At 28.6% G+C, this 17,655-nt stretch overlaps 1 protein-coding gene across 1 annotated transcript in view; it reads left to right on the forward strand.

Moving 5' to 3' along the window:
* The first annotated feature begins 294 nt into the window (after window positions 1–294).
* Window positions 295–17,655, forward strand: part of LOC132918031 (uncharacterized) — a 225,907-nt gene continuing 208,546 nt past the window's right edge. Inside the window, exons 1-7 of the mRNA XM_060979081.1 lie at window positions 295–476; window positions 836–898; window positions 1,499–1,543; window positions 3,955–3,969; window positions 4,539–4,598; window positions 13,740–13,772; window positions 15,831–15,890. Coding sequence (XP_060835064.1) covers window positions 368–476; window positions 836–898; window positions 1,499–1,543; window positions 3,955–3,969; window positions 4,539–4,598; window positions 13,740–13,772; window positions 15,831–15,890 — 385 coding nt within the window. The 5' untranslated portion in view covers window positions 295–367. The remainder of the gene's footprint in view (window positions 477–835; window positions 899–1,498; window positions 1,544–3,954; window positions 3,970–4,538; window positions 4,599–13,739; window positions 13,773–15,830; window positions 15,891–17,655) is intronic.

Here is a 17,655-nt window from a genome sequence, read left to right on the forward strand (position 1 = left end):
TAAGGCCCTTTAAAAAAATTGGCCCCAGGGCTCACAAATAGGTACAATCGGGACTGTGTACCGCAGCCTTTAAAATGTTTAAAATACAAATATCATTTGTATGTAGTTCGGGTATCGATATTATATGATATTATTATCAAATTAATTGTCACTATTTTATTTGTTACATAAGACTCTGTGAGTTAAAACCATTTGTTATACTAAATATCAATAATTTACTCAACTGTGTAATCACATTATGTTAAATAAGCTTGAAACAAAGTGAAAAATAATAACTGTAGTAGATGTTGGAGATTTGTAAAAATATTTTTACTCGAACATTTGCTTGTAAGAATTCAAAGCATACATTAATTATTTAACTAAAAAAATGAATTTTATTCCATTAATTAATGTTTTAAATATTTCTATCATTTTGATAATGATAATTGCCTTTGCAAAGGCAGCCAATTCGAAAAAAAATAATGTTATATTATTTCGTAAGTATTTGAATAAAAACATCGTCTTAGAAAAATATTAAACTTATATTTGTTATTACCTGTATTTACATGTATATTGATTTATAAAGTTGTGTAATTAATTTTTGATTTTTAATTAATAATTATAATATGTAACTTTTTTTACAATTTTTACATGAATAACTGTAAGAAGTAAAATATAAAAATGTAAATAATTGTTTGTTATATACGACTATAATTATAGTACATTATAGGATTACTACTACATTAGCAGACCTAGATAATAACCTCGAAACGTTTTTAAAAACAATAATCATTTGATAAAAAATAAATTAACCTATGAGTGAAATAGTAACTCTGATGTCTTATTAACTTTCCAGAACTTGTCGATCACGAAACAGATAAAGATTATAATGCTTATGTTGATAAACAATTGAATAAAAGTAAGACTTTTATAGATAATATAAATGTATTTTATTTTAATATTTAATCATTTTATTATATCATATTTAAATCATATATTTATTCGAGATAAAAGTTTGCAAGTATTGTTTAAAATAATCATAATGTTGTCGTTTGTGTCAATGGGGCATATACTAGAGTAAACATAAAACAACATTTATAGATTATTTAGGTCAATGAAGCAAATGAGCTGAGATAAAAAAATGTACCTATTAGAATTAGATATTTAAAAGAAGACAAAACGAGCAAGTAAATAAGCAAAATAATTTTAGCGCATTAGAATGCACTATACGCCACCCGTAGTAATGAGCCATAGGTCAACCTTTTTGATACTCGTTTTGCTTTTACATAATTATCAATTATAATTAAGAGTTATTAATTATTAACATATTATCTTTATCGTGTTCAAATGACTAATTTATTGTAATTAAGTGTAAAATATGACCATTTTACATACTGTTCAACTATTGTATTAGATTCAGAGTATGTGCTTGTTAATTGTAATTCGACTATAATTAAATAAATAAATAAAATAGTCGAATTTGAATACTATGTGCTATAAGCGGCAGTTATGTTTTCAGATGAAAAAAAACTGAACCTTTATGAATATCATAGAACAGTGTACAGTAAGTTAACAACTTATTTTTTAAATTATAGCTATAAACTTTATAACAGACTGGTATAGTAAAGCCAAAAGTACGAATACAGTTATTTTTTTATTAGCCTCTTCAACTTCAAGGATAATTTCTAATTGTAAATTGGATCTTGTATAATTTCTTTGTATTTATCTCAATAACCAGTAAAATAATAACGGAAAAATAAGCGGATTATTTAGTAAACTCAACTACTTTTCTCGAAATTAATTATGTTATTATCTTTCAATTCAAAAATAAGCAACTAAATTATGTAAATAGTGAACAAATTATTCAGTGTAAGAGAGTATATAATAATATATAGTAAAATATTACATTTCATAAATAAATATATTAAATAATTATTATTTCCAGTAATTATTTTTTGTGTGATAAGCCTTAAAACAACTTTCAATGCATAAAGGAATATTACACGTTGCACAATAAAATGATAATGTTTCTTTTCTCCCCTGTCAATCGTTTCTTTTTTAATTTTTTCCATACACACTACATTTTCTACGTTGATATTTTTGACTATGTGTGGTAATCGCGTTATAAAATGTCTGCCTTTCAGACAAGAAATGCTGACTATATAATAACATTTTTTCAAGAATAATAATCTATTTCACAAAGTTGTTGAGCTAAGTTAAGCATAACGTTTTTGGAGGGATAATGTTTTGTTTGTAGGAGCAATTTTCTTAAATAAAATTAAACTATTAACAATCGTTATTATAAATAATTGAAAAAATACTTTCTTCCACCCCTTTAACATCTTTCGTTTAAAAGAGTAATAAATTATAAGTTGATCTCCGTGGTCAACACCAGTTTTATTTTTATTATAATCAATTATTGCTACAAGCTTAAACTTTTGAATTGCGCCACCTCTAATTTTTACAGTCACGGGTATTATATCAGCCGGATGCACTGTTAATAATAGTAAAACATCTCTCGTATCTTTCCATTTAACACATATCTGCGGGCCATTCCTAGCAAACGTCATTTCACATTTGTTTAATTTAAAATTCCCGACTGATTGTTATGAGGCACCTTTGCAGTTTGCTATAACTGTATCAATGCCATTTGTTTTTTTTCCCAAAGAAATTTTTAAACAAGAGAACTGGTGTAAAATCGATCCATATATATTGTGTGGCCTTTTTCAAAATAATCACATAAAAGACATTATTGAATTATCTAATAGCCCTTTTTCTGAATAAATTTCAAATTTTAAAGTATAACCGGTTAAAGGATCAGATGTCACTTCTATATTTTTTAGGTTTATTTTTCATGTATAGTCTATTCAAAATAAGAAACACAGTTTCGCGACCAGTTTACGTCGGGTGGCGATCAGACAACACCCGCAGGTACCCGTTGGTAATATCTGTATGCCTGCTGTGATGTTAAGCCCATGCCCAGTAGTCAACTGCCGATTGTGTTTCTTATTTTGAATAGACTATAGACACGAAAATTAACTCTACCACGTTTTTGTGGTAAAAAGTTATAAGAATTTGATTTTTTGACTATTTTTTTAAATCATTAATTATTATTATTACCGTCGTTTATTCTTTATATTTATTTTTATGAACGAATTCATGTTTAATACATCAATGATCCTTTGAAATAACCTGTTCTTAACCTATAATCTTTAATTACTATAAATACTAATAGTGCGACTTTCCTAATTTCAACTGCTCGATGCTCATACAACATAAAATAATATTCAAACAAAATTCATAGCAAATGCAAAAGAAACAAATCTATAAAGTAAAAATATTTGATCATTCAACTTTTAAGAAATAAAACCCTATTTCTACTCATTTTAAATTGTTTAACATAAAAAATAAACCTAAAAATTTAAGCGAGACACTGTGCGAGTTCAGGAATACAGCGCAGTTTGGTGGGCATCTGTCGCACATAATTGAAAGATATACATTTTTAATACTACCTACTATGATATATTGGAAATAAATGAACATTGTTGTAATTTATAATTTTATTTATAACAGTCGAAGTATTAGAATAGATACTGCAGGATAAGAGAGGATAAATAATATATGTTATTGTTTAAAATTATTTAACACAAATTATTATCAAGTAGATAAGTATATTTAATTATCTATAAATCAGTCAATATAATCATTAGTTATAATATTTATTTATTAGCATTCAAATAAAAAAAAAAACTGTATCCCATACACGTTAAGTAAAATTGCGTTTTGATATCCCCCCACATGATTGCACGGTGTCTATAGTAGAGACTTTATACCACACATTTAATCTTAAATAATTTTAGAAATGCAATTTTTGTCCCTCATCTATAATGAAATAATAATAATAATAATAATAATAATAACTAAAATAATTTATATCATATAAGTGATCGATTTGTTTCTATGTATTATTTATAGATGTGAAAGCCGTGCGTAAGTACTTTTTGACACCGAATCATGTTTTATTTGTTAAAAAAGATTTCAACAGTTTGGTATGTTGTTAAACAATAATAATTTATTGGATACTACCAATAATTGTCATTTATATCAGAGACTATTTTTTTTTAAATTATTTTAATATTATCATTATTAACATGTATTACATTAGTTTAACAGACAAACGTGGGTCTTCACTATTTTTATTTTAACAAAACGTGTACAAATTAATTTAAATCTTAAAAAAAAATTAAATTTAAATACGTGTTATCCATATTATTTATTAGCAATTATATGATATTACCTTAGAATTAATAAATGATAAATTATTGTCACACCTATTAACAAACTATAAAGTGTAATTATGTTAATGCTGTACTTATATTATATTCTTATGTCTGTACATAAACTAAAAAAGTATTTATTCAATTTTTTTTAATTGTTTATTGTGCATAATTTTATCTTAAAAACCCAACAATATAATGTGCTGGAATTAGAGATACCTAAAATTTCATTGTTGTTATATTACACATTAATATATAAAATTAATGTTCTAATTTGTTCAGGAGTTCCATCGTCAAGTGTCAAATCATTTGAAATGTATAAAAATGATTTTTATGATTATTGTAAGTAAATAGTATTATTGCAAATTTAATGAGACGATTGACTGTTTTATATATTTTATGTAAAATATACGTAATTATATGATGATAAAGTTAATAGGACCTCCATAAATTTTCTAAAAAGTATAGATTATAAGATAAAGCTATAAATGTTATTATTTATTTTTAATTTTTAATTATTAAAACGAATGTTTTTTAAACGATTATATTAATAATATGAAATATGAATTGTAAATTATAATTTAGTAATACTACATTTATGTATTATTATATATATATATCAGTTGTAATCAATAATCAAATATTAGAAAATAATTTTTTCTTTTTTGCTTTACGCGCCATTTAGGCGCTTCGCAGCTTCTACCAAAGTTCTCCAAACTTCTCGATCCTCTGCATCATCAATACTAGCTTTATTGCTTAAACCCTTTAGGTCGTCCTTTACTCGGTCCAACCACTGTTGTCTTAGCCTTCCTACAGGTCGTTTTTTATTTGGATGAGTACCTGTCTTATCAATCCACCCTCTGCACGCCAAACATGGCCAGCCCACTCTAACCTTTTCGACCTTAGGAAATCTTTTAAATTGGCTGTATTAAACAGACTGTTTAAGTCAGCGTTTTTTCTTCGCTCGTATACACCAGTGTCGGGGTTTAATATAGGCCCATATATTTTCCAAGTATTTTCCTTTCAAAAGTCAATAGTTTATTCTCGTCACCCTGCGTCGTGGACCATGTCTCACATCCGTACATGACAATGGAGCGCAAGTAGGCAATGTATAGTTTTTTCTTTGTGTCTCTAGATAGCAGTTTCGATGTGACAATTTTTCTCATTGCATGGTATCCACGGTTTGCTGCACTAATCCTGGCCTTAATCTCGTTATGCATATTATTTTTATGATTTATATTAACGCCTAAGTACTTAAAATTTTCGACTTGCTCGAACGAGAAATGATCTATGCTCAAATTTTGTAACGGAGTAGGTCGTCTACTCATTAGCATATACTTAGTTTTTAAGGCCAATCTTTTTACTTGTCAGTATGAGCTTTCGTACTGTCCCTTCTAATTCCGTTTTCGATTCTCCAAATAACACAATGTCATCCGCATATGCTAAGAGAGATGAGCGCCCCAGTACTTCCATTTCTCGGTCTCCCTGCATATCTCTTACGACTTTTTCAAGTGCTATATTGAAGAGAGCGGGAGATAGCGCGTCCCCTTGTTTTAATCCACATCTGACCTCAAACTCCTTTGATGTTTCTCCAAGAAAACGCATTTTGCAAAGCGTGTCAGAATTACAGCACTTTATTAACTTAACCAACTTCTTTGGTATTCCGAAATGTATAAGTGCTGACCATAGCCGGTCTCTAATAATGCTATCATATGCTTGCTGGAAATCGATGAAAATCATGTGTAGATCTTCGTCATACTCATAATATTTTTCCATAACCTGTCTAAGGGTGCATATATGGTCAGTAGTGGACTTTCCTTTCATGAAACCACACTGGTATTCACCGATTATTTCTGTTGAATATTTTTCAAGTCTATGTAAAATGGCTATTGACAAGACGTTGTAAGCAGTGTCCAAAAGAGATATGCCACGGTAATTTTCCACTTTCTTGGGGTCTCCTTTTTTGTGAATTTGGCAAATAATAGCGGTGTTCCAGCCCTTTTCTAGTTTTTCTTGCTCCCATATAGTTGAGATGGTTTTGTGTAAGTTTTCCAGGAGGTCTCGGCAGGCAAGCTTGAGTAACTCCGAATTTATGTTGTCCTCTCCTGGAGCTTTGTTGATCTTCAGTGACTCCACTATTGATTTAATCTCCTCCAAACTAGGTTCCGGCACTTCTGGTTCCACTGTAACATATAAATTCCTCAGCTGGTTCTCTATAGAACCATCTGTATTGTTTATTTCATCGTCTGATTTATTATTTAATAGATTCTCATATGTTTGAAACTTGTCTATGATCATTTTAGGGTCTGATATGAGGTTGCCATCGTCATTAGCCTAAGATAGGTACGAGATTTAAAGCCTTCTTTTATTGATTTACATTTTTCAAAGAACATTTTCTGGTCCTTTTTATATGACTCAATGTCATTTAGGGCATTTTTTTCTGACGCTCTTTTCTTTTGCCTAATTATTCTATTTGACCTTGCGCGAAGCTCTGCATATTCCTGTAAATTTGAAGTCGAAGAATTTTGTATCATTTTAACTCTTGCTGCTTTTCGATTTTTTATCGCGTCTTGACACTCATTATCAAATCAGTGACTCTTACTTTTTCCCTTGGTAACTCGGAGAGTTTCTGCTGCTTTATTTAGTGATTCATTTATTTGGGTCCACTCTATTACATTACTCAATTCTCCTTGTATTATGTTTAGTATTTGTTTTGGTATTCCATGATTTCTTTTGATCTCTTAATTTACTTCTATCTAGTGTATGTGCTGTATTAGGTTGTTGCTTTTTTCTCCAGATCGTTGACAGTTTTAACGATAGGCTTGCTATCACTAAGAAGTGGCCTGTGTCCCCATCCGCACCCCTATAGCTTCTGACGTTTTTTATGCTTGTTCGGTGTCGCTTGTCAATAATTATATGGTCGATTTCACTTTTCATCTTACCGCCTGGGGCAGTCCAAGTGTGCTTGTGAATGTTCTTTCTAGGGAAATAGGTGCTGCTTATAATAGGGTTTTTCGATTCTGCAAAGCCGAATAATCTCAACCCATTATCATTAGACACTGGGTGCCAGCTCTCTTGGCCTATTGTTGGTCTAAGAAATTGTTCTTTACCGACCTACACATTCAGGTCACCAGCAATTATCTTGATGCAGTTGTTTGTTAGAGAGTCAAATAATCTCTCTAGATTCTCATAGAAAATATTTTTCACTTTCTCCTCTTGATCCTCTGACGGGGCATAACCGTTAATTATACATATATCGAAATTCCTTCCAGCCATTTGCAGGTAGCACAGACGTACATTCACTGGCATGAAACGTTTGATGCTTGACATTATGGAGTTTCTAACTACGAAATCTACTCCTTGTTCATGTTTGCCTGTCTCTTTGCCACTAAAAAAGATAGTTGAATTACTAGACTGAACATTGCCATTTCCAAGCCAACGAATTTCTTGTATTGCGACTATTGGCACTTTGTATTTTTCAATTTCTTCCACAATATTCTTTAAAGCGCCTGCTTTATAGAGAGTTCTAATATTCCATGTTCCAAATCGAGTCTCCAAAAGTTTTCCGTTCCGAGTTCCACATAAAATCCCATTATTATCCACATTCCGAGGCTTTGTTAGAAGATTCACAACATATGGTTTTTTTACAAGGATGGATTGTTGGTCCATCGCTTAACCCCCAAACCTGGAGGGCCAGTTTAGGCCAACTAGTCAAAGTCAGCCCGTAGCTCGGGGCCCCGGGTTCGCAAAGCCCGTAGCACTAAAGACTTAGTGCCCCCCCCCTGAGGGGATTAGAAAATAATAGTCATATAAAAACTTGATCTACTGAATGACAGTTGAATTAATATGATAAACATTAGAGTTGGATTTAGTAACACCACTACAACGTGAGCATTAAATAGTTTATATTCCTATAAAATTTAAAAGTTTGGAACAAAAAATAATCTTTATTTATTGTAAGGTAAAAGTCATAGTAACAGTATTAATGTATTCAGTGGCGTATTTAATGGGGTGGGGGGTCCAAGATGGACCTACTACTGGACCCCCCACCCAGAACCTCTATAAAAAAAAAAACTAAAAATTCTTACATATTTGCAAACCCCGATTTATGTAGACACACGCGGATGATGAAGTTTTTTTCCGTGAACAAAATATACACACATATAAATGGGACAGTTGTTTTAACTACATACTATGTTGTCAAGCATTATAATTGAAGTAAACTGCATTTGTAGGTTAAAATTGGTTAAATCAACTGCAATAGTGCGTTGATCTAAAAATAATATTACAACTATTTGAAGGTATTGAAATAACTCGTAAAAATTGTTATTTTGAGAATCCAGGTTATTTAATTTAACATGTTTTGAGGATTAAAATGACTACAAGTTAATGAGTTATTCTGAATTATTTTAACTCTTAAAAAAAATATCGATGCACGTTATTGTGACTAGCCTAGTTGATATGATAATTGATAGTGTGCTGTGTTCTTGTTTATATTATATAAATAACATTATAAGTTTATGTTTTTCTTTTGTTAATAAACTTAATTTGTAACACTAAATTAAATTAATTTTTTTATCTGCATTAATTTTTTATAATTTAGACAAGTTTCATCACACGTTCGTTTCGTATCCTATATATCTATTATTCGTGTTGCGAACGATACAATTTAAGGTACCTATTATATATTGAGAAGCAATTCGTATTCGTTTTATTTTACCTCATTAGCATAGGTGAATATTGTGGGCTTAATCCTTCTCAAAACGTAATCAAGCCACACCGCATGGTTGAAGAGTTTAAAAATATATGTTTACATGGATGAGACAAACATGTTAAACCCCCCAAAATGTGATCAAATATCTGATTATGTTTATTAGTTAATTACCTACAACAATTTTTTTTATAATATCTTATAATTACTCAGGTAAATTGTATATATGACTTTATTTAGATAACAGTGTTTCCATAACTAGATTTAAGTTAGGTAGTGGCTCAGTAGGTTAGGAAAACATAGATATATCCTCCCCAATTGAAGTTTGAATCTCTGCCAGTTCCCAATTATTTTTTGCAATAGATGTATAGAAATAATATTGATTTTAACTCCTTAAAATAGTTGAGATAACATAATTGATGTAGTTATACCGATACTTTTTATGAAGTAAATTAGAACTGAAACTGGCGTTGTATTAACTAACAATTAACATAGATGAATTAAACCAAGTGGTTACTATTAACTACATAGCGTAGTCAAATTAACACTCCTTCATCCTTAGGCGAAATCTAACGCTCGAATGTGCACGGAATTGACTTATTTGGTGGTCAAAACAACTCCACAGTTTTATGTGTGTATGTATAAAATATAGCTTAAAATTAGCCAACGGACGCGGTCGAACACTCAAAAACCCGCCCGCCGCGCGTAACTAAACATTTCCTTGTATTGTATGTATTAATTCGGCTACAACTAGTTTGCGCACATTTTAAAATTTCTCTGCGAAAACATGTAACTCGTTTGCACACAACATATTGTAGAAGGAACCACTCGATTGCGCACAACAAATGACATTCAATAATATGGTATAGCCATGATTATATTTTGTACATAATATTATTATTATATACCTACACAGCTACACACAACACACGTGCAAACAATGATATTAGGTATATGGATAATTGCTTTTTAGACGCAAATAATGGTCTGTAATCGGCAATATTACTTCGATAAACTTTATCAGTAATTATGACCCATCAATAAACTGGTACAATCGTTTTGAAATCACAAACACAAGTTTTTAATTTTAGTTTCGACAATTCTCTCGTACAGTGTTTACAGAAATATGGATTACGAAATAACAAATATATACTATACGCGTCGCGGTAAAATGTGTGTTTCTATTAACAATTTTAAGTTTTCGAAGTACAGAAAATTAAAATGTGGGAATTTTTCATTTCGATGTACCAATAAAAAATGTAAGGCAATTGCTACATTAAATCCTCAGTGTACAAGTATTATTAATCATAAAAACGAACATAATCACAGTGAATATTCTGAGAACGCAGTACATAAAGATATTATCCGTAGTTCTGTTAAGAGAAAGGCCGTTGAAGAAATGTATACACAACCAAGTAAAATTATTAGACGAGAATTATTATTAAAATCAGATTATAATTTAAATCATGGTGACATGCATTTGTTACGAAATTCAATGTATGCAACTAGAAAAAAACATTTCCCAAAACTCCCAAATACTGTTAACGAGGCTGTATTACAGCTGAAAGAATTTCAAGTTAAATTTAAAGATGAACAATTTTTGTATTTCAGTGACGATAATAGTGTAGTATTGTTTACATGCTCAACAAATTTAAGTGCTTTATGTGATGCTCCACATGTATTTAGAGATGGAACATTTTCTTATTGCCCAAAATTATTCACACAACTGTATACTATTCATATTTATCAAAATTATTTTTACGTACCAGTAGTATTTTGTTTTTTAGAAGATAAACATACGTCAACATACACAACTATGTGGGAAAAACTTCAAAATTTTTGTACTCACATTCTCGATCGGCAACTTATTATTAAAGAATTTCATGTTGATTTTGAAAAATCAGCTCATAGCTCAATTTTAAATGTCTTTCCACAGTGTAAAATTGTATGCTGCACATTTCATTTAGCTCAATCTTGGTTTCGTCGAATCCAAAAAAGTAGTAAATTATTACAGGAATATAAAAATAATAATTCAGAGGTAGGTAAATGGCTTAAATATTTTTTTGGTTTGCCGTACTTGCCATCTGATGAAATAGAAATAGCATTTTCAAATTTAATAGCTATAGCTCCACCTGATGGATTCTACTTCTCCGATTATGTTTTTTCATCATATATATTACCTAATTCAAATTTCAATCCATCCCTGTGGGCAGGCAAACCAGATGATTTACCCAGAACAACGAACGGAGCTGAAGCATTCCATAGGCATTTTAATAATCAATTCTATAACCCTCATCCACACGTATACCAAGTAATAGATGTTATTTTAAACATTCAATGAGAAACTGATCTTAAACTGAATTCAATAAAAATGAATATTAATAAATATCGTCGGAAAGAAATGTTACAAACAATTGAGTACATGAAAAATTTGTGGACAAAGTATACAAATAACGAAATTGATCAATTAAATTACTTGGAACAAATGGGCAACCGCTTCCAAGGTAAACCTTTGAAATAAGTAGGTATCTAATTAAAATAAACATAAATAAATTACCGCTACAATAAAAATTACTTGTACATATTTTTTAACACATAGCACTCCAAAAATACATTTTTAACCACACCAGTGAAGTTAAAATATTCATTTACAGTCCTAAGTCTGTAAAAGTGGGAAGGGAAATGTGTGCGCAAACCAGTGGTTACACAAGAAATAATCTGTGCGCAAACGAGTTGTAAAAATGTGCGCAAATGAGTTGTAATTTTAGTAAATGTGCGCAAACCATGTGCACCCATTAATTGTACTTTATAAAATACCCGTATTCGATAAACATCAATAATTTACGAAACAGTCGAAACATTCTTATCGCCAGAAATTGACGACACATACCATTCTCCGATAATGTATTTCTATAGATAGCTATTATTAATCTATTTGAATTTTTTACATTGTAAACAATGCAATTGTAGAATCATCTACATTTTACTTCGTGTTTGTTTTTCGTTTACGAATGACGGCGTCATAATATTCGTATAACCTAAATTATATACTAAACTTTTAATTAAAAAATCATATTATTTATTCTTTAAATTTCTATCTACAGCTTTAACTGTAATCTATGTCTCTGTGATGTATGTCGGTTCATAAATGTCTCTGAATGAAAATGCATAGGTATTGCATAGAATCGTTTTGCAAATCGTCAAATGCAATCATTTTTATTTTAACTAACCTTTTGTATAAAATGAGTTAATATAGAATATTTAATTTTAAATAAATTGGTTTCTGATTTGTGATATTATAAAAACATATATTTGACAAAACCTAACATTTAATAACATTACAAATTCTTGAACCACATACAACAAAAAAACGTTCTTTATCGCCCAATATTGATAAATCAAATACATTTTTTGTCGGATTTCTTAAACTCCTCCCCCAGAAAAAAATTGAAAATACGCCACTGAATGTATTATGATAATAATGTAATGCCGTAAATTTAGGTGGAATGAAACAAATTATCTACCATTTATATAGATATTTCTTCTTTTTTTTAGAACGATGACTTAGAAATATTGGGTTGTAATTTTATTTCATATACTTATCCATTTATTATTCCTGTGTTAGTTATAATTTTACGTTTTCTAATTATCCTAAAGAAACTTTTTTTAGATTCTATACGGAGTATCTATGTGCAGATGATGTGTGTTTTTTTAATTTAAATTTTTTGTCTATCATCACAATTGACTTATGTCCCATCTTGAAAGTGATTTTTTCATTTTGCTGTAACTTAAAAACGAATCATTATAAATAATTGAAGTTTTCACCAAATGTTTATATTAGCGTTATATATTTATGATTAAATTTTCATATTTTGACCCTTTTTAAGCTACTTATAGACAATTAAAATTTTCGACTTTTTTTAAGTTTTTTTTTTTTTAAATATCGAAAAAAAATTTGGTTTTTCAAAAAATCTTTAAAACTTAATACAAGGTTTGTCATAAGTTGTTCTTATCGTAGTAAAAAAGAAATCAAAAATCGTTAGTCAAAATTTTTATTTATAAGCATTAAAAGTTCAAATATTTACAAAATAGGTATATCAAAATTACGAAAACTTACAAGGAATTTTGAAGTTGAAAATTCATAACATTTTTGTGATTTATATCTAAGGTTAAAAAACCCAATAAAAGATTCTCCATAAGTTTTCCTTCCAATAACTGTAAAAATATATAGAAAACATTTTATGAGCGTAATAAATTTAAATTTTTACGAAATCACGTAAAATAACGATATAACCTAAAAGGATTTAAAATATTAGTTGTTATTCAAAAAGTCGTAAAAACTTGAAAGTTTCACCAGAAGTTGATATATATATAAATTACTTGTATCAAAAAAAATATATATATTACAATTTAAATATATAATATAATATCCTAGACAGACAAATCATCTCTGTTCAAAATCGTTTTTTGTATACAATGATACCTGTATTGCATTCAAATTTAACACATCCATTATAGAGACATGTAGTCCACCTCTACTACACTGCAGAGTAATACTCACTATCCACTCTTTTTTTTTATCTGTTTAATGAAATTATATACACCTTTATTACATAAATGATAAATCTTTAGAAATAAAATAAGTATGACATAATATGACAAAATATGTGTAAAACGTATGGTTCCCCACCATACATCAAATATAAATATAAGATTTGTGTATAATTTTTTTTTTTTTGAAATATTGACAATTTAAATGTTTTTAAATTTAGGTGAAAATACTTATAAAGATCCGGAGATGGCATGTAAATATTTAATTTTGTTTGAAATTATGCGTAAAAAATGTGTAAATAATAATTCAAAGACCTCAATATAGATTTTAACCCTTAAAGACTATATATTAATAAATTTGTATTTGTAATCATATACTATTTGAAGTTAAAATAATACCCAAAAATATTATAATATATGTCTTTATTCAAGGAGATACATTTAACGTAATATACGTATTTAATCATTAAAATATAATTTATGGTTATGCACTTAATACTAATTATGCCTAACATCAATTTTTTAAATTAAGGTAAATTAGTAGGTAATTTATTTATAACAAGTGAAGAGTTGTTATTGAATATTTACGATTGTCGAGCGGAGTAATTCCCGTATGTTTTGTATACGCAACTAAATATTAATAATATTAACAGTAAGAATGAGTCTAAAATCTAGATAATAATCGGGGGCGTTGTTTTGAGAAAAAAATTAAATACATTAACATTATAGTACAGTATACATAAAAATATAAAATAATTTAATTGTTATAAATATTAAAGAATAGACGTTTTGGGGAGATCTATTCTCATCATCCCCTCCCTCATCCGTTTGATTACCACTGATTCAAATACATAAAAAAAATGTCAAAATATAATACATGTCTATCATTAATTAAAAAGTATCAGCTTATCAGTATAAAAACTTTTACGAGTTTATAATCTGGAATTTTTCCGTTTAATTCAATAATGTGGAATTTTTGGTTGGTCTATAATGAATACATTGATAATTTGATATACCCATTAACCTATTTACTAGAATTTGGACAAATTTCCCTAATGCAATTATTGCAAAATTCGAGTAAGTCTAAAACTAATAAAAAAATATCAAAGATCATCATATTATGCACAATCCTAGATAAAGTTAATTAAAATTAAAGTACATTGTTTGAACAAATTTTAACAATGCTATAGAAAACAATTTATAAATATGCCTAGAGATTTTTAGCATTTAAGATATTATATCTTTTCTTTAAAAATATATGTAATTTTCTATATCTTTAATCTTAACTAGATAACTTGTTTATATTAGTAGCGTCACATTTTAATTAGCACAAGAAACGATTGATCTTTGCTCTAAAATGTTTTATATTATATTTATTTTTTTATTTTTAAATTAGATTACTTATTTTATATTTTTAATAAGTATTATACTAAGTAAATTTTAGTAAATTTTAAATAAAAAATTGTTCCATTTTCTACTGTGAAAATGTATTTTAAAATCATTTGCTTGTATTTGAAAATAATTATGTGAAATGTTATTAGTGTAGTTAATTTTACTAGCTAAAAAAAGAGAATAAAAATCAACAACCGACTAGTGGAGTAGTGATTATCGTATGGTTATCCTTCAACTGAGTTGGTTGTACATAGTTAATAACTACTGGTCTTTAAAAAAAAAAAAAAAACTAAACATTTTACAGCACCTTCAAAAAAGACTTAGATTTTAAGGACCTATATCGGCTATATTAAGTCTCTGTTTTTTTTTAATTTCTCTGTGCGATACTGGTGGATTTCCAGCTGGCAAGACGTTGTTGAGTGTTGCATGTATCTTGTACCTCTCAGCTGACAAGAGGTCTACAGGTACATGTCAGCTAAAATAGAGGCAGGCTTATCTGATACTGTCCTGTAAGCTCTGGTCGCCATTAGCTTGGCTAGTCTATGAGGTCTTACTAGATTGATCCAAGTCCTCACTACTGATATGACGGTTTTAGACCAAACTGGAGAAGCGTACAGTAGTTAGCATTTGAGCACATTAAAGAGAAGCTTTCTTTGCCACTGATAAGGGCCACCGATTTTATCTAGCATGCGCCATTGCAGACCTAGATGCCGTGGCTGCTATTTTTTTAACGTACCAAGATAATTTTAGCCTTCTGTCAAGAATAACTCCAAGGAATATAAATTTATATATATGATAGAGTGACTATTACTTATGAGATGCCCACATATGGATACAATCATATTCTATCAGTTTACAAAAAATATGTTTTAATTTTACTAATTTGTGTTAACTAATTATAACCTTAATTTTTATTTTAGCTCAAGAATATAATTTAAAAGTTCTTGAGGATACACTCAACTTTTTTTTCACATGCTTAAGTAAGTGTTCATAAATGTTATATTTTTAGACAAATATTTTTTTCAACTTTAATCATTATAAAAAAAAAATTAAAATCAAAATATACATTTATTTATTATTTTTTGAAGAAAAAAAATCGAATTAGAAAAATTGAGGATAAATACAACATTTGTTGGAAAAATATAAATAAATAAATATGATAACAGTAAAATAATATATTTTTATTTCGGTGTATAATTAACACGGAATAAATCTATACATATGTAAACATATAGAAAATTATATTTAGATTTAACAGTTGTTGAGTACACTTCCTCAAATATTTTATGCATATTACATCCTACCCTACCTACATATACGCTAATGCATTTGTAAAATTTGTTTTCTATTAATATGAAACAATCAGATTATTGGGTTTTAAAAATCGGAGCTATTGAATTGGCTCCCTAACTCAGGTAATCGTTATTTTTACGTATTTAATTGGCTCCCAAGATTTATGCATTGAGCTGGCTCCCTACACATTTATTTTATAAATCAATTGGTTATCAAAATTTTTTGAAAATAAATTAAAATAATAATAAAAAATAAAATTAATAAAAAATAATTTAATAAAAATATACAATATTTATGTACTATAATTTAATATACAAATATTCACTGACCTGCACTGTTTTAATATTATTTAGTAGGCTTAAATTTATTTTCAAGAATTTTTATATATTCAAATCTTGATACTATACCATTGTCATATTTCTGAATTTGACTGTCTATATAAATTGTATTTTTTCTTGAATTTTTTTTTGTGTGGTCTTTCTTCATTGGAGCTTCTTGTTATAATTTCAGTATCCGTTTGAATACCATACAATACATCCAAGAAACTGTAAATATTTGGGTGAGGAGAACTAAATATATACGTCAAATATTCAGCAATTTCTGTTTTTTTTTTCATATTCTGTAGAAAGGCCCAGTTTTTGGATTGTTCTGTACCATGATTGCCCTAGGTGAAACCGACAACCACGAATTTCACTCAACGGCCAAACTTCATTTATTGCGTTATGTATAGCAACTTCAAAATCAACATAAATTTTTTTTATTTCGAATTGATTATTATAATTTAAACAATAATTATTGATAATTTTAAAAATGTTTATGTACGATTCTTGATTTTTATCTTTTAGTAAAGTAAAAACCAAAGGTATATAGTGATTATTTTTTATTACGTGGACTGTGAAAAACTGGTAGAAAAATTTTGTACAACACGAGAAAGTACCATCAACATAATATATTGTAGTCAACTTACTTAAAATTTTTAAATTTCCTTCTGTGCTAAAAAATAACACTCCTTTTTCAGCATCATTCGTTTGTAAAAACTGTTTACCGTCATATGTTTTTATATCCATGGTTTGTAAAATATCATGCACTTCTTGTCTATTTTTGGGTAATTTTGGACGTACTGAAGCTCGAGCTTGAAGCATATTATGTTTGATGTATTTAACATCTTGCGTTGTAATTGAATTTGTTGAATTTTCCCTTAAGTACGAATGCAAAAATTTAGAAGGGCGTTCACATATACTTTCGATGGCTTTTCTTTTCAGTCCGTTACTAATAATTTGGCGTTCAAGTTTGTTTTCTTCATCTGGATTGTGGCTATGATTAATATTGGACGATTCCCATACAACATTTTCGTTTTTACAAATTCTTAAATAAGCTGTGCATCCTCGTTTAGTACATCTGAATCGTTTAAATTCATTTTGGAGAAGCTTATGATAGCTAAATTTAAACTTA

Source organism: Rhopalosiphum padi, chromosome 1, assembly GCF_020882245.1.
Source record: "Rhopalosiphum padi isolate XX-2018 chromosome 1, ASM2088224v1, whole genome shotgun sequence".
Classification (NCBI taxonomy): Eukaryota; Metazoa; Arthropoda; class Insecta; order Hemiptera; family Aphididae; genus Rhopalosiphum; species Rhopalosiphum padi.